Source organism: Pseudophryne corroboree (genome assembly GCF_028390025.1).
Source record: "Pseudophryne corroboree isolate aPseCor3 chromosome 3 unlocalized genomic scaffold, aPseCor3.hap2 SUPER_3_unloc_39, whole genome shotgun sequence".
NCBI lineage: Eukaryota > Metazoa > Chordata > Amphibia > Anura > Myobatrachidae > Pseudophryne > Pseudophryne corroboree.
This window is the reverse complement of record NW_026967529.1, coordinates 71039-98783: the sequence shown is the minus strand read 5'-3', so window position 1 is coordinate 98783 and position 27745 is coordinate 71039. Positions and strand designations below refer to the sequence as shown.

At 47.4% G+C, this 27745-nt stretch overlaps 1 protein-coding gene across 1 annotated transcript in view; it reads left to right on the top strand.

Moving 5' to 3' along the window:
• The window catches only part of LOC134984157 (zinc finger protein 850-like), a 184747-nt gene extending 157304 nt beyond the window's left edge, over positions 1 to 27443 (top strand). Inside the window, exon 3 of the mRNA XM_063949782.1 lies at positions 24961 to 27443. Coding sequence (XP_063805852.1) covers positions 24961 to 27006 — 2046 coding nt within the window. The 3' untranslated portion in view covers positions 27007 to 27443. The remainder of the gene's footprint in view (positions 1 to 24960) is intronic.
• The last annotated feature ends 302 nt before the right edge of the window (positions 27444 to 27745 follow it).

Here is a 27745-nt window from a genome sequence, read left to right as displayed (position 1 = left end):
GACTCTCCACGGCACCGAGGATATTCACCAAGGTGATGGCAGAGATGATGGTCCTCCTTCGACAACAAGGCGTCAATATAATTCCTTAACTGGACGATCTCCTGATAAAAGCGAGACCCAGGGAACGGTTGGTGCAGAACATTGCACTCTACCTGTCAATACTCCAACAACACGGTTGTATCATACATTTTCTAAAGTCGCAATTGGACGACGACAAGATTGTCCTTTCTGAGCATAATACTGGACACAGACGTACAGAGGGTATTTCTTCCAGTAGAAAAGGCTCTGGAAATCCAGAGAATGGTCAAACATATTCTAAAACTATCAATGCTTTCGGTTGTTGGGGAAAATGGTAGCAGCCTACGAGGCCATACAGTTTGGCCGATTCCATGCCAGAGTATTCCAGTGGGACCTGTTGGACAAGTGGTCCGGGTCCCACCTACACATGCACCGGAAAATAATCCTGTCCTCCAAAGCCAGGATTTTGCTCCTGTGGGGGTTACACAGTTCTCACCTGCTAGAGGGACGCAGGTGCGGGATTCAGGACTGGGTCCTAGTAACCACGGATGGAAGTCTCCGAGGCTGGGGAGCTGTCACACAGGGGGAAAGTTTCCAAGGAAAACGATCAAGTCAGGAAACCTGCCTTCACATAAACGTGCTGGAATTGAGAGCCATTTACAACGGCCTTCTACAAGCGGTACATCTTCTTCAAGCTCAACCCGTGCAGATCCAGTCGGACAATGTAACAGCATTCACGTACATAAACCGTCAAGGCGGAACGAAAAGCAGAGCGGCAATGGCAGAGGTGACAAAGATCCTCCTCTGGGCAGAAAGACATGCAAGAGCTCTGTCAGCAAGTTTCATTGTGGGAGTGCACAACTGAGAAGCAGACTTCCTCAGCAGACACGATCTCCATCCAGGAGAGTGGGGCCTCCACCAAGAAGTCTTCGCAGAGGTGACAAGTCTTTAGGGAATTCCTCAAGTAGACATGATGGCATCTCGTCTCAACAAGAAGCTTCAGAGATATTGTTCCAGGTCGAGAGACCCTCAAGCAATAGCAGTGGATGCACTGGTGACCCAGTGGGTGTTTCGGTCGATATATGTCTTATCTCCATTTCCAATAATATCAAAAGTTCTCAAAATCATAAGAAGAACAAGGGTTCGAGCAATCCTCATTGCACCAGACTGGCCAGGGAGGGCTTGGTATCCAGATGTTCAGGAGTTCCTTTTCCTCTTCGCAAGGACCTGCTGTAGCTGGGGCCGTGCGTGTATAAAGGCTTACCGCGGCTACGTTTGATGGCAGGGCTGTTGAGCACCGGATCCTAGCCCGAAAGGGTATTCCCAAAGGAGTCATCCCCACTCTTATTCAGGCCAGGAAAGGAGTAACGTCTAAACATTACCACCGTATTTGGAGAAAATATGTATCTTGGTGTGAATCCAAGAAGGCTCCTACGGAAGAGTTGAGTTAGGATGTTTTCTCCATTTTCTGCAGGCTGGTGTGGATGCGGGCCTTAGATTGGTGTCAATCAAAGTCCAGATTTCGGCTTTATCAGTTTTCTTTCAAAAACAATTGGCCTCCCTTCCAGAAGTTCAGACGTTCGTGAAAGGGGTTCTGCACATCCAGCCTCCATTTGTGCCTCCTGTGGCACCATGGGACCTTACTGTGGTATTGAAGTTCCTTCAATCAAATTGGTTTGAACTTCTACAGGAGATAGAGTTGAAGTTTCTCACTTGGAAAGTGGTGATGCTTTTGGCCTTGGCATTCGCAACGTGGGTGTCTGAGTTGGGGGCCTTGTCTCACAAGAATCCTTACCTGATCTCCCATGAAGATAGGGCAGAGTTGAGAACTCGCCAGCAATTTCTTCCAAAGGTGGCTTTCTTCTTTCCACATAAACCAACCTATTGTGGTGCCAGTAGTTTCTGACACGTTCACTGAGTCAAAGTCTCTAGATGTGGTTAGAGCTTTGAAGATTTATGTCGCTAGAACAGCTAGGTTATGGAAAACAGAGACTCTGTTGTTCCTGTATACTCCCAACAAGATAGGGGGTCCTGCTTCTAAGCAGACTTTTGCGCGCTGGACCAGAGGAACGATTCAGCACGCTCATTCCACGGCAGGATTCCCGATACCGAAGTCGGTAAATGCCCATTCTACTAGAAAGGTGGGCTCGTCCTGGGCGGCTGCCCGGGGGGTCTCGACATTACAACATTGCCAAGCGGATACTTGGTTAGGGTCAAACACGTTTGCTAAAATGTACAAGTTTGATACCTTGGCCGATGAGGACCTCAAGTTTGGTCAATCGGTGCTGCAGGGTCATCCGCACTCTCCCGCCCGTACTGGAACTTTGGTATAACCCCATGGTACTGAAGTGGACCCCAGCATCCTCTAGGACGTATGAGAAAGTAGGATTTTAATACCTACCAGTAAATCCTTTTCTCCTAGTCCGTAGAGGATGCTGGTCACCCGACCCAGTGCGTACTTTACCTGCAGTTGTTAATTTTGTAGTTACACAATAAGTCACCATTAACTTAAAAGAAAATCCTTTCCTCGAAATGTCCGTCTCCCTGGGCACAGTTCCTATACTGAGGTCTGGAGGAGGGGCATAGAGGGAGGAGCCAGTTCACACCATTTGAAAAGTCTTAAAGTGCCCATGGCTCCTGCAGAACCGTCTATACCCCTTGGTACCGAAGTGGACCCCAGCATCCTCTACGGACTAGGAGAAAAGGATTTACCGGTAGGTATTAAAATCCTATTTTTAGTTCGTCCTAGAGGATGCTGGGGACACCAAAAGAACCAAGGGGTATAGACGGGATCCGCAGGAGACATGGGCACTTTAAGACTTTCAAAGGGGCGTGACCTGGCTCCTCCCTTTATATACCACCCCAGACTCCGTTTTAGAATCTGTGCCCAGGCAGACTGGATGCACTCGGGGAGCGCTACTGAGTTTCTCTGAAAATACTTTATGTTAGGTTTTTATTTTCAGGGAGCACTGCTGGCAGCAGCCTCCCTGCTTCGTGGGACTGAGGGGAGAGAAGTATGACCTACTTCTGATGAGTTACAGGGCTCTGCTTCTGCTGACGGGATGCTTCCTGCACCTGAAGGGAGATGAACGGCGGGTACGCTCGGATGCTCGCTTCCACAGCCTACCGTCACCCCCTTTCAGAGCCAGAAGTCAGAAGACAGGTGAGTAGAAGAAGAAAGACTTCTCTTCACACTTACGGCATTCGGAGGTACCGCACAGCGAGGAAAGCACAGTGCGCGCCATGCTCCCACACAGACACCGCCGCTGGGTGCGGGGCGTGGGGGGGGCCGCGACCTGGGGAGCATATACCTCACTATACTGGCCAGAGGGGACATTAAGTGCCTGGGGCACTGTCCTAACCCCCGCCAGGATAAATAAATTACTAAATAAAGCAAGACAGTAGCGCGCCATTACGGGGGCGGGGCTTCGTCCTCACTGCCCACTATACTCAGCGCCATTTCCTCCCTCCTCAAGCAGCAGCCAGGCTGATCCTTTCTCCTGCTCAGTAAGTACCAGGGGACTAAAAAACAAGGGGGGGGGGGGCACATTTACTAATATATATAACAGTGCTGCAGCTCTCAGGCACTCACGGGTGTTTACAGACCTGTGATTTAGCGCTGGGGTGTGAGCTGGCTATTTCCCTCTGTGTTCCCTACAGGCTTATATTTGTGTATCTGTCCCCTATAGGCGACATGTCTGAGGCAGATTATTCCTCTCAGGGGGATAATATGTTAGGGACACCAAGTATTATGGGGTGTCCCTGTCGGCACCGCCGACTGCTGATTGGTTGACTACTTTGAATGCTAATGTCTCCCTTCTTAATCAGAAGTTTGAACAGACGGAATCTCAAAACCTAGCGTGGAAGAGATCTATGGAGGACGCTTTATTGCAGGCCCAAGACCCCTCAGGGTCGCACAAACGTGGTAGTGACCAGTTAGTTGACACAGGCACCGACACGGACTCTGATACCAATGTCGACTATACTGATTCTAGATTAGATCCAAAATTAGCAAAGAGTATTCAGTATATGATTGTTGCAGTGAAGGACATTTTACATGTCACAGAGGAGCCTATTACTCCTGAAACAAGGTTCCTTATGTATAAAGAAAAGAAGCGGTCCGTTATATTCCCACCTTCTTTTGAACTGAACGCTCTCTTTGATAAAATCTGGGAATGCCCTGATAAGAAATTTCAGGTTCCTAAACGGATCACGGTGGCGTACCCCTTTCCCCTTGCTGATAGGGAAAAATGGGAGACTGCCCCCACAGTAGACAAAGCCCTAGCGCGCTTATCTAAACAGGTAGCTCTCCCGGCCTCTCAGTCAACGGCCCTTAAAGAACCGTCCGATCATAAGCAGGAGGCTACCGTAAAAGCTATTTACACAACCACAGGTACACAGCTAAGGCCTATCATTGCCTCAGCGTGGGTAAGTAGCGCTATTGAAAAGTGGGCAGACAGTTTATCTTCTGACTTAGATACGCTTGATAAAGATAGCATCCTAGTGACGCTTGGTTATATCAGAGACGCGGCTGCGTACTTAAAGGAGGCTGCAAGAGATTCTGGCCTTCTGTGTGCTAAAGCCAATGCTATGTCGGTAGCAGCTAGGCGAGCGCTTTGGACTCACCAGTGGAATGCTGATGCTGACTCCAGGAGAAATATGGAGTCTCTTCCTTACAAAGGTGGTGAGCTATTTGGGGATGGCCTGACTGATCTGGTGTCTACGGCCACTGCGGGTAAGTCGTCTTTTCTGCCTTATGTTCCTACGCAACAAAAGAAGACACCCCACTATCAAATGCAGTCCTTTCGGCCCAATAAACATAGGAGAGGCCGTGGTAATTCCCTCCTTGCTACCAGAGGTAGGGGAAGAGGTAAGAGAACACCCGCCTCCTCGGGTTCCCAGGAGCAGAAGTCCTCCCCGGCTTCTGCCACTTCCACCGCATGACGCCAGGTCTCCCCAACAGGAGACCACGCCGGTGGGGGCACGTCTAAAGCTCTTCAGTCAGGTCTAGGCTCGCTCGGGCCTCGACCCTTGGGTTTTGCAAATTGTGTCCCAAGTGTACAAACTGGAGTTTCAAGACGTTCCCCCTCGACGGTTTTTCAAATCAACCTTACCAGTTTCGCTTCCAGACAGGGCTCTCGTCTGTGGAGCGATACAAAAATCGCACAACAGGGGAGAGGGGTTTTATTCAAGCCTGTTTGTGGTACCTAAGCCGTATGGCTTGGTCAGACCTATCCTAAATCTAAAATCTCTAAATTTCTACCTGAAGAAATTCAAATTCAAGAGGGAGTCTCTCAGAGCGGTGATCTCCAGTCTAGAGGAGGGAGACTTTATGGTGTCATTGGACATAAAGGATGCATACCTACATGTCCCCATCTATCCCCCTCATCAAAGTTACCTGAGATTTGCAATCCAGGACTGTCATTACCAATTTCAGACGTTGCCGTTTGGCCTGTCCACGGCTCCGAGGATTTTCACCAAAGTGATGGTGGAAATGATGGTTCTCTTTCGCAAGCAAGGAGTCACAATTATCCCGTACTTGGACGATCTCCTGATAAAAGCGAGATCCCAGGACCGGTCGCTACAGGATATTTCACTGTCCCTGGCGATCCTTAAACAGCATGGTTGACTCCTAAACTTGCCAAAATCACAGTTGGTCCTGACGATGCGGTTGGCGTTCTTGGGTATGATACTGGACACGGACCAGCAGCGAGTGTTCCTTCCCATGGAGAAAGCTCTGGAACTTCAGAGTTTGCTAAAACTCATCCTGAAAGCAGCAACGGTCTCTATCCATCGGTGCATTCGGTTGCTGGGATAAAAGGTGGCTGCATACGAGGCCCTCCAGTTTGGGAGGTTCCATGCCAGAGTATTTCAGTTGGACAAGTGGGCAGGGTCTCACCTTCATATGCACCGGAGAATAGTTTCGTCTCCACACACCAGAATATCACTCCTAAATGGCTCCAAAGCTCTCACCTCTTGGAGGGACGCAGGTTCGGGATCCAGGACTGGATCCTAGTAACCACGGATGCAAGTCTCCGAGGTTGGGGAGCAGTCACACAGGGGGAAAACTTCCAAGGAAGATGGCCATATCAGGAAACTCATCTTCACATAAACGTTCTGTAGTTGAGGGCCATTTACAGCGGCCTTCTACAAGCGAAACGTCTTCTACAAAATCTGCCTGTCCTAATCCAATCGGACAATGTCACGGCTGTAGCGTACATAAACCGACAGGGCGGTACAAAAAGCAGAGCAGCAATGGCAGAAACCACAAAGATTCTCCGCTGGGCGGAAAAACACACAGCCGCTCTGTCGGCCGTGTTCCTTCCAGGAGTGGACAACTGGGAAGCAGACTTCCTCAGCAGACACGATCTCCATCCAGGGGAGTGGGGCCTCCACCAAGAGGTCTTCACACAAATGACAAGTCTTTGGGGGGGTTCCCCATATAGACATGATGGCATCTCTCCTCAACAAGAAACTTATGAGGTATTGTTCCAGGTCCGGGGACCCTCAGGCTGTGGCAGTGGATGCACTGGCGACACCATGGGTGTTTCCGTTGGTGTACATATTCCCTCCGCTTCCTCTCATACCAAAGGTTCTGAGGATCTTGAAAAGAAGAAAGGTTCCAGCACTCCTTGTGGTTCCAGACTGGCCAAGGAGAACTTCGGGCATTACTAATAGAAGAGGCTTGGTCTCTTCCTCTTCGCGATGACCTGCTACAGCTGGGGCCGTTCATCTATCACGACTTACAGCGGCTACGTTTGATGGTATGGCGATTGAACGCCAGATTTGAGCTAAAAAGGGTATTCCCGATAAAGTCATACCTACCCTGATCCTTGCTAGGAAGGGTGTAACGTCGAAGCACTATCACCGTATTTGGAGGAAATATATTTCCTGGTGCGAGTCCAAGAAAGGTCCAGTGGCGAAATTTGACCTTGGACGTTTTCTCCATTTTCTACAAAATGGAGTTGATGCGGGCCTGAAATTAGGCTCCATAAGGGTGCAGATTTCTGCATTGTCAATTTTCTTTCAGAAACAGTTGGCCTCACTTCCTGAGGTCCAGACTTTTGTAAAAGGGGTGTTGCACATTCAACCTCCCTTTGTGCCTCCGGTGGCACCTTGGGACCTTAACGTGGTGTTAACGTTCCTTCAATCACATTGGTACGCAAGTTGGAGTTGAAATTCCTCACTTGGAAAGTGGTAATTTTATCCACTAGGCAGGTGTCTGAGTTGGCGGCCTTGTCTCACAAGAGCCCTTATTTGATTTTCCATGAGGATAGAGCAGAATTGAGGACTCGGCAACAATTCCTGCCTATTGTGATGCCAGTGGCTACTGGCTGTTTGGCTGTGTCTAGGTCTCTGGATGTGGTCAGAGCCTTGAAGATTTATGTCGCCAGGATGGCTCCTATTAGGAAGCAGAGGATATGTTGGTCCTATATGCTCCCAATAAGATTGGGTGTCCTGCTTCTAAGCAGACCATTGCCCGCTGGATATGTCAAACTATTCAGTGGGCTCATTTTACGGCAGGATTGCCATTGCCTAATTCGGTTAAGGCCCACTCCACTAGGAAATTGGGCTCATCCTGGGCGGCTGCCCGGGGTGTCTCGGCTTTACAGCTTTGCCGAGCTGCTACTTGGTGGGGTCAAACACGTTTGCTAAGTTTTACAAGTTTGATACCTTGGCCGATGAGGACCTTAAGTTTGGTAATTCGGTGCTGCAGAGTCATCTGCACTCTCCCGCCCGCTATAGAGCTTTGGTATAACCCATTGTTTATTTTGGTGTTCCCCGCATCCTCTAGGACGAAATAGAAAATAGGATTTTAATACCTACCGGTAAATCCTTTTCTATGAGTCCGTAGAGGATGCTGGGCGCCCGTCCCGTGCGTATTGTATCTGCAGTTTCGTTTTGGTTGCACACAGGTTGTGTTGTAGTTCTTCAGCTAGTCGCTGAACTTTTTTGGTTCATGTCTGTTGACGTGTTCAGTTGAATGCCATGTTATACAGCATGTTTATGGCATGAGCTGGTATTATGCTCACCTTGTTGTTGTAAATTCCTTTCCTCGAAATGTCCGTCTCTCTGGGCACAGTTCCAAACTGAGTCTAGACAGGGATATAGAGGGAGGAGCCAGGTCACGCCCCTTTGAAAGTTTTAAAGTGCCCATGTCTCCTGCGGATCCCATCTATACCCCTTAGTTCTTTTGGTGTCCCCAGCATCCTCTATGGACTCATAGAAAAGGATTTACCGGTAGGTATTAAAATCCTATTTTTTTTTTAGGTAGAACGTCTATCTGATATTAAAACAGAAGATACAGAGGGAGAAGAAGAGACGTATGTGACTGATATAAAGGCAGAAGATATAGAGGGAGAAGAAGAGACGTATGTTACTGATATAAAGGCAGAAGATATAGAGGGAGAAGAAGAGACGTATGTGACTGATATGAAGGCAGAAGATATAGAGGGAGAAGAAGAGACGTATGTGACTGATATAAAGGCAGAAGATATAGAGGGAGAAGAAGAGATGTATGTGACTGATATAAAGGCAGAAGATATAGAGGGAGAAGAAGAGATGTATGTGACTGATATAAAGGCAGAAGATATAGAGGGAGAAGAAGAGACGTATGTGACTGATATAAAGGCAGAAGATATAGAGGGAGAAGAAGAGACGTATGTGACTGATATGAAGGGAGAAGAAGATACGTGTGTGACTGATATAAAGGCAGAAGATACAGAGGGAGAAGAAGAGACGTATGTGACTGATATAAAGGCAGAACATATAGAGGGAGAAGAAGAGACGTATGTGACTGATATTAAAACAGAAGATACAGAGGGAGAAGAAGAGACATATGTGACTGATATAAAGGCAGAAGATATAGAGGGAGAAGAAGCGAAGTATGTGACTGATATAAAGGCAGAAGATATAGAGGAAGAAGAAGAGACGGATGTGACTGATATAAAGGTAGAAGATATAGAGGGAGAAGAAGCGACGTATGTGACTGATATGAAGGCAGAAGATACAGAGGGAGAAGAAGAGACGTATGTGACTGATATAAAGGCAGAAGATATAGAGGGAGAAGAAGCGACGTATGTGACTGATATAAAGGCAGATGATATAGAGGGAGAAGAAGAGACGTATGTGACTGATATGAAGGGAGAAGAAGAGACGTATGCGACTGATATGAAGGCAGAAGATATAGAGGGAGAAGAAGAGACGTATGTGACTGATATAAAGGCAGAAGATACAGAGGGAGAAGAAGAGATGTATGTGACTGATATAAAGGCAGAAGATATAGAGGGAGAAGAAGAGACGTATGTGACTGATATAAAGGCAGAAGATACAGAGGGAGAAGAAGAGATGTATGTGACTGATATAAAGGCAGAAGATATAGAGGGAGAAGAAGAGACGTATGTGACTGATATAAAGGCAGAAGATACAGAGGGAGAAGAAGACACGTATGTGACTGATATGAAGGCAGAAGATACAGAGGGAGAAGAAGAGACGTATGTGACTGATATAAAGGCAGACGATATAGAGGGAGAAGAAGAGACTGATGTGACTGATATGAAGGCAGAAGATACAGAGGGAGAAGAAGACACGTATGTGACTGATATAAAGGCAGAAGATATAGAGGGAGAAGAAGAGACGTATGTGACTGATATAAAGGCAGAAGATACAGAGGGAGAAGAAGAGACGTATGTGAGAGGTGATCAGCAGTGTAAGGAGGAGGAGATCCCTACAGATATCAGCACAGGTGAGTAATAAACAATTATTACAGACAAGAGTCATATATTCTCCTTGCTCAGTCACTACAGCAATCTCTTATCCTACACCCTCCTCTGTCAGTACAAACTAATGAGGAATATGTATTTCCCAGTGGGAAGTCAGGAGCCATCAGCCCCTATTATACTCCTGCTCTCCCCCTCACATCATGTCACTGTGTGTTACCAGCCCAGAGATCTGACCAGTCTCCTCCTCACACTCTCTGGTGTATCTCATTCATCAGGAGCCATCAGCCCCTATTATACTCCTGCTCTCCCCCTCACATCATGTCACTGTGTGTTACCAGCCCAGAGATCTGACCAGTCTCCTCCCCACACTCTCTGGTGTATCATACATCAGGAGCCATCAGCCCCTATTATACTCCTGCTCTCCCCCTCACATCATGTCACTGTGTGTGTTACCAGCCCAGAGATCTGAGTTTCCTCCCCATACTCTCTGGTGTATCTCATACATCAGGAGCCATCAGCCCCTATTATACTGCTGCTCTCCTCTCACATCAAGTCACTGTGTGTTACCAGCCCAGAGATCTGACCAGTCTCCTCCCCACACTCTCTGGTGTATCATACATCAGGAGCCATCAGCCCCTATTATACTCCTGCTCTCCCCCTCACATCATGTCACTGTCTGTTACCAGCCCAGAGATCTGACCAGTCTCCTCCCCACACTCTCTTTTGTATCTCATACATCAGGAGCCATCAGCCCCTATTATACTCCTGCTCTCCCCCTCACATCATGTCACTGTGTGTGTTACCAGCCCAGGGATCTGAGTTTCCTCCCCATACTCTCTGGTGTATCTCATACATCAGGAGCCATCAGCCCCTATTATACTGCTGCTCTCCTCTCACATCAAGTCACTGTGTGTTACCAGCCCAGAGATCTGACCAGTCTCCTCCCCACACTCTCTGGTGTATCTCATACATCAGGAGCCTTCAGCCCCTATTATACTCCTGCTCTCCCCCTCACATCATGTCACTGTGTGTTACCAGCCCAGAGATCTGACCAGTCTCCTCCCCACACTCTCTGGTGTATCTCATACATCAGGAGCCATCAGCCCCTATTATACTGCTGCTCTCCTCTCACATCAAGTCACTGTGTGTTACCAGCCCAGAGATCTGACCAGTCTCCTCCCCACACTCCCTGGTGTATCTCATACATCAGGAGCCATCAGCCCCTATTATACTCCTGCTCTCCTCTCACATCATGTCACTGTGTGTCTCCAGCAGCCATACTGTGTGCTAGCATTACCTCTGCCTATGGTATTACATGCCCTGAGAGTGTCTCTATTAGCACACGCCGGTCTGTATTTAAACCACTTTTCTCTTACGTTCTAGAGGATGCTGGGGTCCATATTAGTACCATGGGGCATAGACGGGCCCACCAGAAGCCACCGGCACCGCAAGAGTCCAACAGTGTGGGCTGGCTCCTCCCTCCACGCCCCCCCACCAGAACCAGTTTAGAAAATGTGTCCGGAGGAGCCGGTCACAGCTAGGGGAGCTCTACTGAGCTTCTTTAGTAAAAGTTTTTTTAGATTTTGTTTTTTTACAGGGAGGTTGCTAGCAACAGCCTCCCTGCATCGAGGGACTGAGGGGGGGGAGCAGTGTCCGCCCTGTGGGGTCTGAGCCACTGTCTCCGCTGACAGGACACTGAGCTCCAGAGGGGATAGATCGCTCCCAGCCGCAGGGGAACGCTCGCCCCAGCAGCATGCCGCCAACCCCTTGCTGAGCTGAAAAGTCATCGGCCCCTGGCAAGCGTGGAGCCGATGTGAAGATGGCGGCAACAGGGTAGGGAGCGCAGTAATAACTGCACTCCGGGGCTCAGCAGCACTTGGTGCGGCGTTGTGTGGGACGCCCTGAGCCGACGCCTACACCCTATACTGGCCACACAGCCTGTCGGTGTCCCTGGATCTCAGCCAGCACCAAAATTCCTTTGTCCAGTATAATCTTCAAGAGCGGGAAGACAGCGCCATTATGGGGGCGGAGCTTCTCAGAGCGGACCCAGCAGCGTTCAGCGCCATTTTCCTGTCTGCATCCACGGTGCCTGTGAAGAGCAACTCCAGTTATCTGTACGGTAGAAGGGGGGGAGGCTGTATATAGGCAGGGTCACCTATTAATGGACACCGTCAGCGCTGGTTTGGGGTCTCCCTATACCTTTGATGTGCTGTGTGTGGCTTGGCTCCAATCTCTGCGTCTCTCTGCCATTATTGGGGGGGGGGGAACTGTCTTCCCTTTACCCTGTGTGTATGTGGGGTGTGTGGGGTGTACAAGCAGCCATGTCTAGAGACTCTGTCTCATATGCTGCAGAGGATCTATCTTCTCAGGAAGATCCCATCCCATGTAATCAGGATTGCACTGTTGTAGTGCAGAACCTAGCTAGGGAACCGGAGTGGTTAGCCTCTCTTAGGGGGACTATTTCTCAGATTTCTGACCGTGTTGCTAGGACTGAAACTGCCACTCAGGTATTACAGTCCTCGATGGCTGTATGGCCCGGTCCTGTTCCCTCGGGGTCCCCTGCGGTACATTCTCATAAACGTGATCTTGCCCACATTACGCAGGATGACACGGATACCGATTCTGACATGGCAGACGGTGTTGGGGATCTGTCGAGGGGGACGACATCACTTGCCAAGGGGGCGCAGTAGATGATTGAGGCCATGCGGGATGTGTTGAATATTGCTGACACAACCCCTGAGCAGGTTGAGGAGGCCTTTTTCACGGATAGTAAGAAAGCCCCACTCACCTTCCCGGCATCTAAGGAATTAAATGCTATCTTTGAAAAATCCTGTGAAAACCCGGAGAAAAAATTCCAGATCCCTAAAAGGGTTCTGGTTGCTTTTCCCTTCCCGGAGGATGATAGAAAAAAATGGGAGACCCCGCCTATAGTTGACGCGTCTGTCTCCATGCTGTCAAAGCAGGTGGTCTTACCTATCCCGGGATCCGCGTTGAAAGACCCAGCAGATCGCTAGGTTGATGCTACGCTCAAATCCATTTACACGGCGACGGGGGCGATCCTGCGGCCCACTATTGCCTGTGCATGGATTTGAAAAGCAATAGCAAAGTGGTCAGTCACTCTGCAGGAGGACTTGACTATGATGGATAAAGGTGACGTTGATTTGTTTTTACGTAACATACAGGATTCTGCAGGGTTCCTGGTAGAATCCATGAGGATCTGGGTTCCATGGCTGTGGGGATCTCCGCCATGTCCGTCTCGGCTTGCAGGGGTCTCTGGCTGCACCAATGGTCTGCGGACATGGAACCCAGGAAAAGTGTGGAGAACCTACCCTATACAGGTCAGGCTCTTTTTGGGGAGGCGCTGGATGCGTGGATTGCCACGGCTACCGCGGGTAAGTCTCCTTTTCTTCCCTCAGCTGCACCGGCTCCGGAGAAACCTTTACTCCCAACACATCACAGTCCTTTCGACCCGCTAGTACTAGAAAGAACAAAGCCTCTCACACCTTCTTTAGAGGTGGTCGAGCCAAATCCAAGAAACCTGCACCTGCCCTCTCTGAGGTTCAGACCTTTTTGAAGGGGTTCTGCACATCCAGCCTCCCTGTGTGGCGCCGACGGCACGCTGGGATTTGGACATGGTGTTGCATTTCCTGCAATCAGATTGGTTTGAGCCTCTACAGGAGGTTGAGGTCAAGTTTCTCACGTGGAAGGCTGTCACTTTGCTGGCATTAGCTTCTGTGCAACATGTGTGATTTGGGGGCTTTGTCCTGTAAAAGTACCTAGGGCGGAACTCAGGACACGTCAACAGTTCCTTCCTAAGGTTGTGTTGGCTTTTCATATCAACCAACCTATTGTGGTGCCAGTGGCTACTGACTCCTCAATTGCTTCAAAGGCCTTGGATGTTGTGAGGGCTTTGAAGATCTATGTGAAGAGGTCTGCTCGTCACAGAAAGTCGGACTCTCTGTTTGTCCTGTATGATCCCAAGAAAATTGGGTGTCCTGCTACTAAGCAGAATATTTCTCGCTGGATCAGGTTCACCATCCAGCATGCATGTTCTACGGCAGGATTGCCGTGTCCAAAATATGTTAAGGCCCACTCCACTCGTAAAGTGGGTTCTTCCTGGGTGGCTCTCCGGGGTGTCTCAGCTTTGCAGAGCGGCTACTTGGTCTGGGTCGAACACGTTTGCTAAGTTTTACAAGTTAGATACTTTAGCCTCTGATGACCTCAAGTTTGGTCATGCAGTTCTGCAGGAGCCTGCGCGCTATCCCGCCCATTCTGGATGCTTTGGTACATCCCCATGGTACTAATATGGACCCCAGTATCCTCTAGGGCGTAAGAGAAAATAGGATTTTAATTACCTACAGGTAAATCCTTTTCTCGTAGTCCGTAGAGGATGCTGGCCGCTCGCCCAGTGCTTCTTTATCCTGCAGTGGTTTTTTGGTTCAGTACTGCCTGGTTCCTAGGTAAGTTCTGCGTTCTTTACTGTTTCAGTACTGTTTCAGCTGTTGCTGAGTTTTCCGGCATGTTAGCCGGATTTGCCTTGTTGTGTGAGCTGGTATGAATCTCACCACTATCTGTGTATTTCCTTCTCTCGAAGTATGTCGTCTCCTCGGGCACAGTTTCTAGACTGAGTCTCGTAGGAGGGGCATAGAGGGAGGAGCCAGCCCACACTATGTTATGCACACCAGTGCCTGCATGAATGTACTGGTGTCTGAACGGATAGGTATGCAAAACAAATGAACTCACAGACAGACTGGGGAATATGACATTACGTACACAGAAGGTGATAGGGTAACAAAATAAACACAAAGTGAACAGAGAAGCCCAGAGGCTAAGAAACTGGGTGTCTCCCTAGTATTAGTAATGCTCAGATGGAAAAAGCAAGATGTTGTGTTTTAATACGTAGAGAACCCGAAATGCTGTTGCTAAGGGCAACAGCAAAACCCTAAAGGGTTACCAACGGGTGTGGCAGTAAACTCCTTGGTCAGAGATGGAATGATAGACACAAGGAGAGTCTCCACAATCCTAATCCTCACTTGCAGTGCACAGGTTCAGCTTACTGCCACTAAACTGACCCCTGAACACCTTGCACAGTGAGACAGGATTTAGGCAGGCAAGTCTTAGAATACAGCCGCAAACTTGCTAAGTTCACAAAGTAGTAAAAGAACCCCAGCAAGCTAAACGACTGACTCCAGTCTTACTGCTAGGTCTGGATTGGCAGAGTGTAGTACCAAATCCCCAGGCCTATTTGCAGTAAGCAACAACAAATACAAAGCTACACAGTACTGGCTAACTTTCAGGAACTGACTAACCAACAAAGATTCAGCAGCATCTGCTTAACCTGAGAAGAGGCCTTATATAGCAGGTGCTGTCCACGCCCCACTCAGACCTCACAGACTGTGAGCACAAAAACCAGCTTCGGATCCCCTGCCGTGCACAGAGCCTGTAACCACTGCACAGCAAAAGACCCGAACCGGAGTATCAGCTGCGCTCAGGTTACTCCGCTAGCACTTGTCTCCCGGTTGCCATGACGACGTGGCAGCACAGGGCAGGAGACCCTAACACACTATTAAACTCTTAACTTGCCAATGGCTCCTGGTGGACCCATCTATACCCCATGGTACTAATATGGACCGCAGCATCCTCTACGGACTACGAGAAAAGTATTTACCGGTAGGTAACCAAAATCCTATTATTTCTCTAAGAAATCGGGGATGTCTGGCGTTAGGGGGACATATATATTATGAATCTTCCCAACTAGAATCAAAGATCTGCCGTTGCAATACACCCACTTGCTTTCCAGGTGAAAGGGGCAGGATCTTTTAGAAAGGATGGCTACACCACAGGAGATAGAGCATGCTGGGTAGTTATTGGTAAACTGAGGGGGAGAGTGCAATGGAACATGTGATTCCTGAATGGCTACCACCGCCACCTTCTGGTCAGCGAAATAGGTTATTGCAAGACATCTCTTACTGGGAGAATGAGGACCTTTTACATTAAGACTTAAAAACGTCACCGTGATAAAGAGATCAGATCATGGAATGAAACATCTAAGATCATCTGTGTAAAGTCCAATAGAGTCTGTAGAACGTGTGCATACTTCAAACTATCAAATCACAGAAAATATAAAATAGGGAACAAAAATGGGAGACAAACAGAAATAGCGTCCATAAAGGAGCTAGAGATTCCGTCACTGGGGTACCGTGACAGAAAGGTAGAAAAAGGTGGCAGTCGGGCCTAAAAGGGAAACCCACCGACTACCCCAAGTAGCCATACGAGAGTGCAAAATCTATTCATCATAGTAACAATTGTACAAAGAAATATCAAATATAGCATAACATACTGTACTACTATTCTTATTCTCAATGTAACCAAAGGAGGTAAAGGCCAAGAACATGTCCTGATATCCAGTTTATGTACTACCAATACTGTTATAAGGGCAACAGGATGTTAAAGACGGATCAGTCATGCTTTACCTGAACACCTAAGCATTCTAGAAAGGTATTATGAAACGTGACAGTGGAAAGAATATCAGACCGTATAGCAATTAAATAGCACAGGAAATAAAGAGTAAAAAATATATGTTTTAAACTAATAACAGGAGCAAATAAATCTGGGCCAAACATAGATCCATGCCCAGTAACTTAGTCCCGGTTGGCACATGTTACAGTAGGAAACAAACTCTGAGTGTCTGCAAAAGTCTTACTACTTTATCATATTACTTCGAGATGGAAGACAACTCCTCCGGGATTGGTTTAGGTTAAGTGTCATGAAGGACTGTCAACAGGAATATCCCACTTTTTCAGAATAGCAGGAGAAATATCTGGAAATATCTGCAGATAATCCAGGCACTCGGCTGTGGATGAGGAAGACAAAGCAGCCTGTAGAATGCGTTCTTTAATATGAAAAAAGTGGACCCTGAGCAGAGTGTCCCTCGGTGCTTGGATAGGGGCCTGGTTGGACTTTGGGAGTCTATGGATCCTATCAATAAGAAGGTCCTCGACAGAAGCCTTTGGTGGAAGTTTCTGAAAAGAGAACCGTGGCATAATCATAAAGCTCAGCATTTGTAACAGAATCCGGAACGCCCATTATTCTGATATTATTTCTCCGAGACCTGTCTTCTTAATCAATGACTTTATCACGAATAGAGACCGGGTCATCCTGAAGGGTGTCATGTGCTGAAATCAGATCTTTGTGAGATGCAACAATCTCTTTCATCTTAGTCTGTACGAGTGCCAATCTCACTGATACTGGACCTCAAAGCTTGAATATTAGAGTTAAGTTCTGAGGTTATTTCAGTTCTTAAATGTAGGTAACATAGAATGTTTAGAGCATAAAGTAACAGGACCATCTAGAGTGTCTTAAGACGTCTTCAGCCATTACAGCTGGGCTGTGCATCTGACAAGAAGAAGCAGATGATGTTGTAGTGGTCTCAAAAGGACCACCTGAATTCGAGGTACCAAAGAGATGGACAGGCAGGGCCGATTTGGTACCTTTTAACCTGAGCTGACTACAAAGAGACTGACCTCTCAGAGATAGGAAAATACAAATGATCTATAAATAAAAGGTACGCTGTCAGGAGGTTACATCAAGATGAGTCAGTTCAAAATTACATTCTTAGTCGGGGTGACAGGGGTATCCGAGCCAAAATTTCAAGTAAACCTGATGTAATGCAACTCAAATAACACAGTAATGACCAAGATATTCCACTAGAGGTCAGTGTGATCACAGACATGAAATACTCAGCACAGAGAGACACAAAAGGCAAAATATATTCAGTCGATAAATCCACAAAATAATATACTGTTAGGTTGTATTCAGAGTGTAATGAGCTGTACTCAGACGATACTTGATACTGGGCTCTGCATGTAGACTGAGAGGAAGTAGATTATAGTGGTACCATATAAATAGAAGGTAATTTCACCTCCAGGCAAATGCTTCAATTTAGTGTAGTGACCCCGGTCCAGCCGTCAGGACACTTATTTAGTAATTTATATCAATTTTCTCTGACGTCCTAGTGGATGCTGGGGACTCCGTAAGGACCATGGGGAATAGACGGGCTCCGCAGGAGACTGGGCACTCTAAAGAAAGATTTAGTACTATCTGGTGTGCACTGGCTCCTCCCTCTATGCCCCTCCTCCAGTTAGAATATGTGCCCGGACAGAGCTGGGTGCTTTTAGTGAGCTCTCCTGAGCTTGCTAATAAGAAAGTATTTTAGTTAGGGTTTTTATTTTCAGAGAGCTTCTGCTGGCAACAGACTGTCTGCTACGTGGGACTGAGGGGAGAGAAGCAAACATACTAACTGCGGCTAGGTTGCGCTTCTTAGGCTACTGGACACCATTAGCTCCCGAGGGATCGAACACAGGACCTGACCTTGTCGTCCGGAGCCGCGCCGCCGTCCCCCTCGCAGAGCCAGAAGACAGAAGCCAGCGGGTGAAGCAAGAAGACGTCAAAATCGGCGGCAGAAGACTCCTGTCTTCATATGAGGTAGCGCACAGCACTGCAGGTGTGCGCCATTGCGCCCACACTAACCCACACACTCCGGTCACTGTAGGGCGCAGGGGCGGGCGCCCTGGGCAGCAATTGATACCTCCTGGCAAAAGCTGCATATATACAGTTGGACACTGTTATATGCATGAGCCCCCGCCAGTATTTTTACACAAAATCGCGGGACAGAAGCCCGCCGCTGAGGGGGGGGGCCTTCTTCCTCAGCACTCACCAGCGCCATTTTCCTTCCACAGCTCCGCTGAGAGGAAGCTCCCCAGGCTCTCCCCTCTAGAAGGGTAAAAAAGAGTGGGGGCACATAAATTTAGGCGCATAAATCATAATACAGCAGCTACTGGGTAAACACTAAGTTACTGAGTGATTCCTGGGACATATAGCGCTGGGGTGTGTGCTGGCATACTCTCTCTCTGTCTCTCCAAAGGGCCTGGTCGGGGAACTGTCTTCCAAAAGAGATTCCCCTGTTTGTGTGGTGTGTCGGTACGCTTGTGTCGACATGTTTGACGAAGAGGGCTATGTGGAGGCAGAGCAAGTGCAGAGGAATGACGTGTCGCCACCGACAGTGCTGACACCTGATTGGATGGATATGTGGAAGGTGTTAAATGATAATGTAAACTCCTTACATAAAAGGTTGGATAAAGCTGAAACCTTAGGACAGACAGGGTCTCAGCCCATGCCTGATCCTACAGCGCAGAGGCCCTCAGGGTCTCAAAAGCGTCCACTATCCAAAATGGTTGACACAGATATCGACACGGATTCTGACTCTAGTGTCGATGACAATGACGCAAAATTGCAGCCTAAAATTACTAAAGCCATCCGCTACATGATTATAGCAATGAAGGATGTATTGCACATTTCAGAGGTAGACCCTGTCCCTGACAAGAGGGTTTATATGTATGGGAAGAAAAAGCAAGAGGTGACTTTCCCCCTTCACGTGAGTTGAATGAATTATGTGAAAGAGCGTGGAATTCCCCTGTTAAGAAATTACTGATTTCCAAAAGGTTACTTATGCCGTATCCTTTCCCGCCAGCGGACAGGGTGCGCTGGGAATCCTCCCCTAGGGTAGATAAAGCTCTGACACGCTTATCTAAGAAGGTGGCCCTGCCGTCACAGGATACGGCCGCCCTAAAGGGTCCTGCGGATAGAAAGCAGGGAGGTATCCTGAAGTCTGTTTATACACATTCAGGTACTCTACTGAGGCTGGCGATTGCGTCAGCCTGGATGTGTAGTGCTGTAGCAGCATGGACAGATAATCTGTCTGAGGAGCTGGATACCTTAGACAAGGATACTATTTTACTGACCCTGGGGCATATAAAAGACACTGTCCTATATATGAGGGATGCCCAGAGGGACATTTGCCTACTGGGCTCTAGAATTAATGCAATGTCAATTGCTGCCAGGAGGGTCCTGTGGACTCTGCAATGGACAGGTGATGCCGACTCCAAAAAACACATGGAGGTGTTACCTTACAAGGGTGAGGAATTGTTTGGGGACGGTCTCTCGGACATGGTTTCCACAACTACTGCTGGGAAGTCAAACTTTTTGCCATATATTCCCTCACAACCTAAGAAAGCACCGTATTACCAAATGCAGTCCTTTCGCTCTCAAAGAAGCAAGAAGGTCAGAGGTGCTTCCTTTTTTGCCAGAGGCAGGGGTAGAGGAAAAAAGCTGCACCTTACAGCTAGTTCCCAGGAACAGAAGTCCTCCCCGGCTTCCACTAAATCCACTGCATGATGCTGGGGCTCCACAGGTGGAGCCAGGAGCGGAGGGGGCGCGTCTCCGACATTTCAGCCACCAGTGAGTTCGCTCACAGGTGGATCCCTGGGCTATACAGATTGTGTCTCAGGGATAAAAGCTGGAATTAGAAGTGATGCCTCCTCACCGTTACCTCAAATCAGCCCTGCCAACTTCCCCCATAGAAAGGGAAGTAGTGGTAGCGGCAATTCACAAGCTGTTTCTCCAGCAGGTGGTGGTAAAGGTTCCCCTTCTTCAACAGGGGAAGGGATACTATTCCACAATGTTTGTGGTACCGAAACCGGATGGTTCGGTTAGACCCATATTAAATTTAAAGTCCCTGAACATTTATCTGAAAAGATTCAAGTTCAAAATGGAATCACTCAGAGCGGTCATTGCAAGCCTGGAAGAGGGGGATTGCTTACTTGCATGTCCCCATTTATCCGCTTCATCAGGAGTACCTCAGATTTGTGGTACAGGACTGTCATTACCAATTCCAGATGTTGCCGTTTGGGCTCTCCACGGCACAGAGAATATTTACCAAGGTAATGGCAGAAATGATGGTGATCCTGAGAAAGCAAGGAGTCACAGTTATCCCATACTTGGACCATCTCATAAAGGCGAGGTCCAGAGAGCAGTTGCTGATCAGCGTAGCGCACTCTCAGGAAGTGTTGCAACAGCATGGCTGGATTCTGAATATCCCAAAGTCACAGCTGATTCCTACGACGCGTCTGCCCTTTCTGGGCATGATTCTGGACACAGCCCAGAAGAAGGTGTTTCTCCCGGCGGAGAAGGCTCAAGAGCTGGTGACTCTAATCAGAGACCTCTTTAATCCGAAACAGGTGTCGGTGCATCACTGCTCGCGAGTCCTTGGAAAGATGGTGGCGTCGTACGAAGCCATTCCCTTCGGCAGGTTCCATGCGAGGATCTTTTAATGGGATCTGTTGGACAAATGGTCCGGATCGCATCTTCAGATGCATCGGCTGATCACCCTGTCCCCCAGGGCCAGGGTGTCTCTTCTGTGGTGGCTACAGAGTGCTCACCTTCTCAAGGGCCGCAGGATCGGCATACAGGACTGGGTCCTGGTGACCACGGAGGCGAGCCTCCGAAATTGGGGGGCAGTCACTCAAGGAAAAAACTTCCAAGGGTTGCGGTCAAGTCAGGAGGCTTGTCTGCACATAAATATCCTGGAACTAAGGGCCATATACAATGCCCTGAGTCAAGCGGAGCCCCTGCTTTGCAACCAACCGGTGCTGCTTCAGTCAGACAACATCACCGCGGTGGCTCATGTAAACTGCCAGGGCGGCACAAGAAGCAGAGTCGCGATGGCGGAAGCCACAAGGATTCTCCGGTGGGCGGAGAATCACGTGCAAGCACTGTCAGCAGTGTTCATTCCGGGAGTGGACAACTGGGAGGCAGACTTCCTCAGCAGGCATGACCTCCACCCGGGAGAGTGGGGACTTCATCAAGAAGTCTTTGCGCAGATTGTAGGTCGGTGGGAACTGCCACAGGTAGACATGATGGCATCCCGCCTCAACAAAAAACTACAAAGATAGTGCGCCAGGTCAAGAGACCCTCAGGCGATAGCTGTAGACGCACTGGTAACACCATGGGTGTTCCAGTCGGTCTATGTGTTTCCTCCTCTTCCTCTCATACCCAAGGTGCTGAGAATCGTAAGAAGAAGAGGAGTGAGGACAATACTCATTGTTCCGGATTGGCCAAGAAGGACTTGGTACCCGGAACTGCAAGAAATGCTCACAGAGGACCCATGGCCTCTGCCTCTCAAACAGGACCTGTTGCAACAGGGACCCTGTCTGTTCCAAGACTTACCGCGGCTGCGTTTGACAGCATGGCGGTTGAACACTGGATCCTAGCGGAAAAAGGCATTCCGGATGAAGTTATTCTTACGCTGATAAAGGCTAGGAAGGACGTGACAGCAAAGCATTATCACCGCATATGGCGAAAATATGTTGCTTGGTGTGAGGCCAGGAAGGCCCCTACAGAGTAATTCCAACTGGGCAGGTTTCTGCACTTTCTACAGTCTGGAGTGACTATGGGCTTGAAGTTGGGATCCATAAAGGTCCAGATTTCGGCCCTATCTATTTTCTTTCAAAAGGAACTGGCTTCTCTTCCTGAAGTTCAGACGTTTGTTAAGGGAGTGCTGCATATTCAGCCCCCTTTTGTGCCACCAGTGGCACCTTGGGATCTCAACGTTGTGTTGGGTTTCCTGAAATCACACTGGTTTGAGCCACTTAAGACCGTGGAGCTGAAGTATCTCACGTGGAAAGTGGTCATGCTATTGGCCTTAGCTTCGGCTAGGCGTGTGTCAGAATTGGCGGCTTTGTCGTGTAAAAGCCCCAGTCTGGTTTTCCATATGGATAGGGCAGAATTACGGACTCATCCACAATTTCTGCCAAAGCTGGTGTCATCTTATCATTTGAACCAACCTATAGTGGTGCCTGCGACTGCTAGTGACTTGGAGGATTCCAAGTTGCTTGATGTAGTCATGGCTTTGAAGATTTATGTAGCCAGGACGGCTGGTGTCAGAAAAACTGACTCGCTGTTTATCCTGTATGCCCCCAACAAGTTGGGTGCTCCTGCTTCAAAGCAAACCATTGCCCGCTGGATCTGTAACACGATTCAGCAGGCTCATTCTGCGGCTGGATTGCCGCATCCACAATCAGTGAAAGCCCATTCCACAAGGAAGGTGGGCTCTTCTCCGGCGGCTGCCCGAGGGGTCTTGGCATTACAGCTTTGCCGAGCTGCTACTTGGTCGGGTTCAAACACATTTGCAAAATTCTACAAGTTTGATACCCTGGCTGAGGAGGACCTTGTGTTTGCCCATTCGGTCCTGCCGAGTCATCCGCACTCTCCCGCCCGTTTGGGAGCTTTGGTATAATCCCCATGGTCCTTACGGAGTCCCCAGCATCCACTAGGACGTCAGAGAAAATAAGATTTTACTTACCGGTAAATCTATTTCTCGTAGTCCGTAGTGGATGCTGGGCGCCCGTCCCTAGTGCAAACTTTCTGCAATACGTGTATATAGTTATTGCTTAATAAAGGGTTATGTTATGTTGGCATCCATTGTTTGATGCCCTGTTGTTGTTCATACTGTTGACTGGATATCACAAGTTATACGGTGTGATTGGTGTGGCTGGTATGAGTCTTACCCGGGATTCCAAAATCCTTTCCTTATAATGTCTGCTCTTCCGGGCACAGTTTCCTTAACTGAGGTCTGGAGGAGGGGCATAGCGGAAGGAGCCAGTGCACACCAGATAGTACTAAATCTTTCTTTAGAGTGCCCAGTCTCCTGCGGAGCCCGTCTATTCCCCATGGTCCTTACGGAGTCCCCAGCATCCACTACGGACTACGAGAAATAGATTTACCGGTGAGTAAAATCTTATTTTACACCTTATTGAAAGCAGAAGCCAAAGCATGTGATGGCCGGGCGCCATGATCCAAAATGGCAGCCACCTCACTTCCCAATATCACCACCGGGCTCCAGTGACTATGGGCAGCCCGTTTTGTCCCCAGAAGTAGTGGGAGCTGCGCACCTGTGTGATCGGGAGAGCAAGTGCTCCCTCCTGAGCCAAAAGCTCCTCCAAGGTAGGTGTCCGGAGCGTGCAGGAAAGACTGGGCACACTTAGCCCCAGACTACAGCCCGTGACTTCAGCAGCGTCACTAGGCTGCGGCAGTGAACAGTGCCCGGAGTGAGCAGAGCGAGCGGCTTTAGCGCAGGAGTGGTGGGGGACTTAATAAATTGGGTCTTGGTCCCAGTGGTGGCTGAGAGCTATCAGGTAGGGTAGATAAGAAGCCACTTAGTGAGGAGAACTCCAGAAAGCACGTCTGGATGGACTCAGGCCCCTCTTATTTATTATTTTATATACTAACGGGTGATAGGTGTGGTACATCCCTACAAAGGCAGATCCAATCTCTTTCTCATCAGACTCTGCTGTCTTTCCTGCACTCTCACTCAGATGTTCACTGCTGCCAGTAGCACACGTATGAGAAGCAGAAGTATGGCGGCAGCTGTATAGATTCTGATATGTAATTCTCTATATCATACTTACCATACACACATCATCCTTATTACTATTGAGAGAATAGAGGTTAGACACTGATGATGGGGGTGTAACAGGTGGATTATAACCTAGCAGATGATGATGATGATTACAGGGTATTATATGGTGTATTGCATGTAAAGTACCTTGTTCCACACCTACTCTGCTGTAGCAATATACCTTATACAAGGGAGAGTAACACATGTACAGGCTTACCAGCGTATGAGCACACACATAAAGGAATGCTATCTTACCAATGCTTCCAGGAGTAACGTTAGGAGACATTTCTCTGATCCATCAGCTCATATGACTGATGTTATTGTTCATCTAGAATCTCCAATTCATACGATATGTTCCCCATCCATTGTTTTACATTGGTGCTGACATAGGACTTGGCGAGTGACTACATCTCCATATATACTTCATGGTTAGTTACCAGTACAAGAGAGAGATATATCTAAGTCTTATTATAATATTACATTTGTTATTGTGAGTGTTCTCAGGAGGGTGGACACAATGATCGTCTGAGACACAATATTATAAAGCCTTCATTAAAAGTTATGTTTTATTATACACACACATTTACAATTATTGTTACAGGAAATGTCACATTTCCATAATGTGTTTTATTTCCAGCAGATGGACCCACAAGCAGGAATTTCTCTGAAGGACATCTAAAGTTATCCCCGGATTGTGACATAAAAGATTATGACAGTAGACAGGATTCCCCTGGAGATATCCCCATTACCCCAATTATACATCCATCTCTATCAGCTGATCCCTCTGATCCTGGGGAATGTTCTCCTGATCACTCTGATATTGGTGCATCTGTTACAGCTCTGATAGTAGATACAGTGTTTCCCTGTTCTATAGATGCCAAATGTTTTACACAGAACACAAAGCTTATCACCCATCAGGCAGCTAAGGCAGGTGATAAGCCATTTCCATGTTCTGAGTGTGGGAAATGTTTTACATACAAATCATATCTTGTTAGACATCAGAAAAGTCACACAGGTGAGAATACATTTCCATGTTCTGAGTGTGGGAAATGTTTTGCACATAAATCATATCTTATTAAACATCAGAGAAGTCACACAGGTGAGAAGCCATTTTCTTGCTCTGAGTGCGGGAAATGTGTTACACGGAAATCACAACTTGTTGCACATCAGCGAAGACACACAGGTGAGAGGCCATTTCCATGTTCTGAGTGTGGGAAATGTTTTACACGGAAATCATATCTTGTTAAACATCAGCAAAGTCACACAGGTGAGAATACATTTCCATGTTCTGAGTGTGGGAAATGTTTTTCACATAAATCATATCTTATTGAACATCAGAGAAGTCACACAGGTGAGAGGCCATTCCCATGTTCTGAGTGTGTAAAATGTTTTGGACACAAAGCAGATCTTATTAAACATCAAAGAAGTCACACAGGTGAGAAGCCATTTTCTTGCTCTGAGTGTGGGAAATGTGTTACACGGAAATCACAACTTGTTGCACATCAGCGAAGACACACAGGTGAGAGGCCATTTCCATGTTCTGAGTGTGGGAAATCTTTTATACAGAAATCACATCTTGTTAAACATCAGCGAAGTCACACAGGTGAGAATACATTTCCATGTTCTGAGTGTGGGAAATGTTTTACACCCAAATCGTATCTTGTTATACATCAGAGAAGTCACACAGGTGAGAGGCCATTTCCATGTTCTGAGTGTGGGAAATGTTTTACACAGAAATCAAACCTTTTTAGACATCAGAAAAGTCACACAGGAGAGAATCCATTTTCTTGCTCTGAGTGTGGGAAATGTTTTACACAGAAATCATATCTTATTGAACATCAGAGAAGTCACACAGGTGAGAGGCCATTCCCATGTTCTGAGTGTGTAAAATGTTTTGGACACAAAGCAGATCTTATTAAACATCAAAGAAGTCACACAGGTGAGAAGCCATTTTCTTGCTCTGTGTGTGGGAAATGTTTTACACGGAAATCACATCTTGTTAAACATCAGCGAAGTCACACAGGTGAGAATACATTTCCATGTTCTGAGTGTGGGAAATGTTTTACACCCAAATCGTATCTTGTTATACATCAGAGAAGTCACACAGGTGAGAATACATTTCCATGTTCTGAGTGTGGGAAATGTTTTGCACATAAATCATATCTTATTAAACATCAGAGAAGTCACACAGGTGAGAAGCCATTTCTATGTTCTGAGTGTGGGAAATGTTTTAAACAGAAATCACATCTTGTTAGACATCAGAAAAGTCACACAGGTGAGAAACCATTTTCTTGCTCTGAGTGTGGGAAATGTTTTACACGGAAATCGCATCTTGTTATACATCAGCGAATTCACACAGGTGAGAATCCATTTCCATGTTCTGAGTGTGGAAAATGTTTTGGACACAAATCAGATCTTATTAAACATTATAGAAGTCACACAGGTGAGAGGCCATTTTCTTGCTCTGAGTGTTGGAAATGTTTTGCATATAAATCAGATCTTATTACACATCAGAGAAGTCACACAGGTGAGAAGCCTTTTTCTTGCTCTGAGTGTGGGAAATGTTTTACACGGAAATCACAACTTGTTACACATCAGCGAAGTCACACAGGTGAGAAGCCATTTCCATGTTCTGAGTGTGGAAAATGTTTTGGACACAAATCAGATCTTATTAAACATTATAGAAGTCACACAGGTGAGAGGCCATTTTCTTGCTCTGAGTGTTGGAAATGTTTTGCATATAAATCAGATCTTATTACACATCAGAGAAGTCACACAGGTGAGAAGCCTTTTTCTTGCTCTGAGTGTGGGAAATGTTTTACACGGAAATCACAACTTGTTACACATCAGCCAAGTCACACAGGTGAGAAGCCATTTCCATGTTCTGAGTGTGGGAAATTTTTTGGCCACAAATCAGATCTTATTAAACATAATAGAAGTCACACAGGTGAGAAGCCATTTTCTTGCTCTTAGTGGGAAATGGTGTTTAAGTAAATCACATCTTGTTATACATCAGAGAAGTCACACAAATGAGAAGCCATTTCCATACTCTGAGAAGTAAATCAGCTCTTGTTGCACACAATAGACATCACTCAGGTGATGAACCATTTTAATATTCTGGAGTATACTCATCATTGCCATGTGGTTCTTATCCTATCTCCTATGCTATTTGCAATATACATGCTACCGCATGGGTGAAATAATCAGATGTCATGCCCTCATCTACCACTGCTATACAGATGACCTGTCTTTTGCTCCGGGTACTGAGAACCCAGTACCATTCCTAAATGGTTGTCTAGCTGAGCTCCAGGTGTGGGTGATGCCAGTTGACTGTGACTCAGTCCTGGTGAAACAGGTACACATGATAGAAGCTCACCGTCATAGGGCAGGGCTACAACTCAGCTTTGCAAACCAACACTTGGGGGTTCAGAGTTACAAAATACTGATCCTGTGTGGAATCTTGGTGTCCTGGATTGTGGAGTGACACTTAGACATCAGGTATCAGCCACAATAAGATCCTCATCTGAGGAACATAGCCAGACTCCAGCACTTATTTCCCTCAGAAGATCTACCTACAGTCATACATGCACTTGTATCATCACGCATAGACTACCTCAATGTCCTCTACCTGGGTCTCCCAGCAAAATAATTGCACCGTTTGTAGCTTGTACAGAATGCAGCAGCCAGGCTGTTACCTAACCAGCCCGTTCCT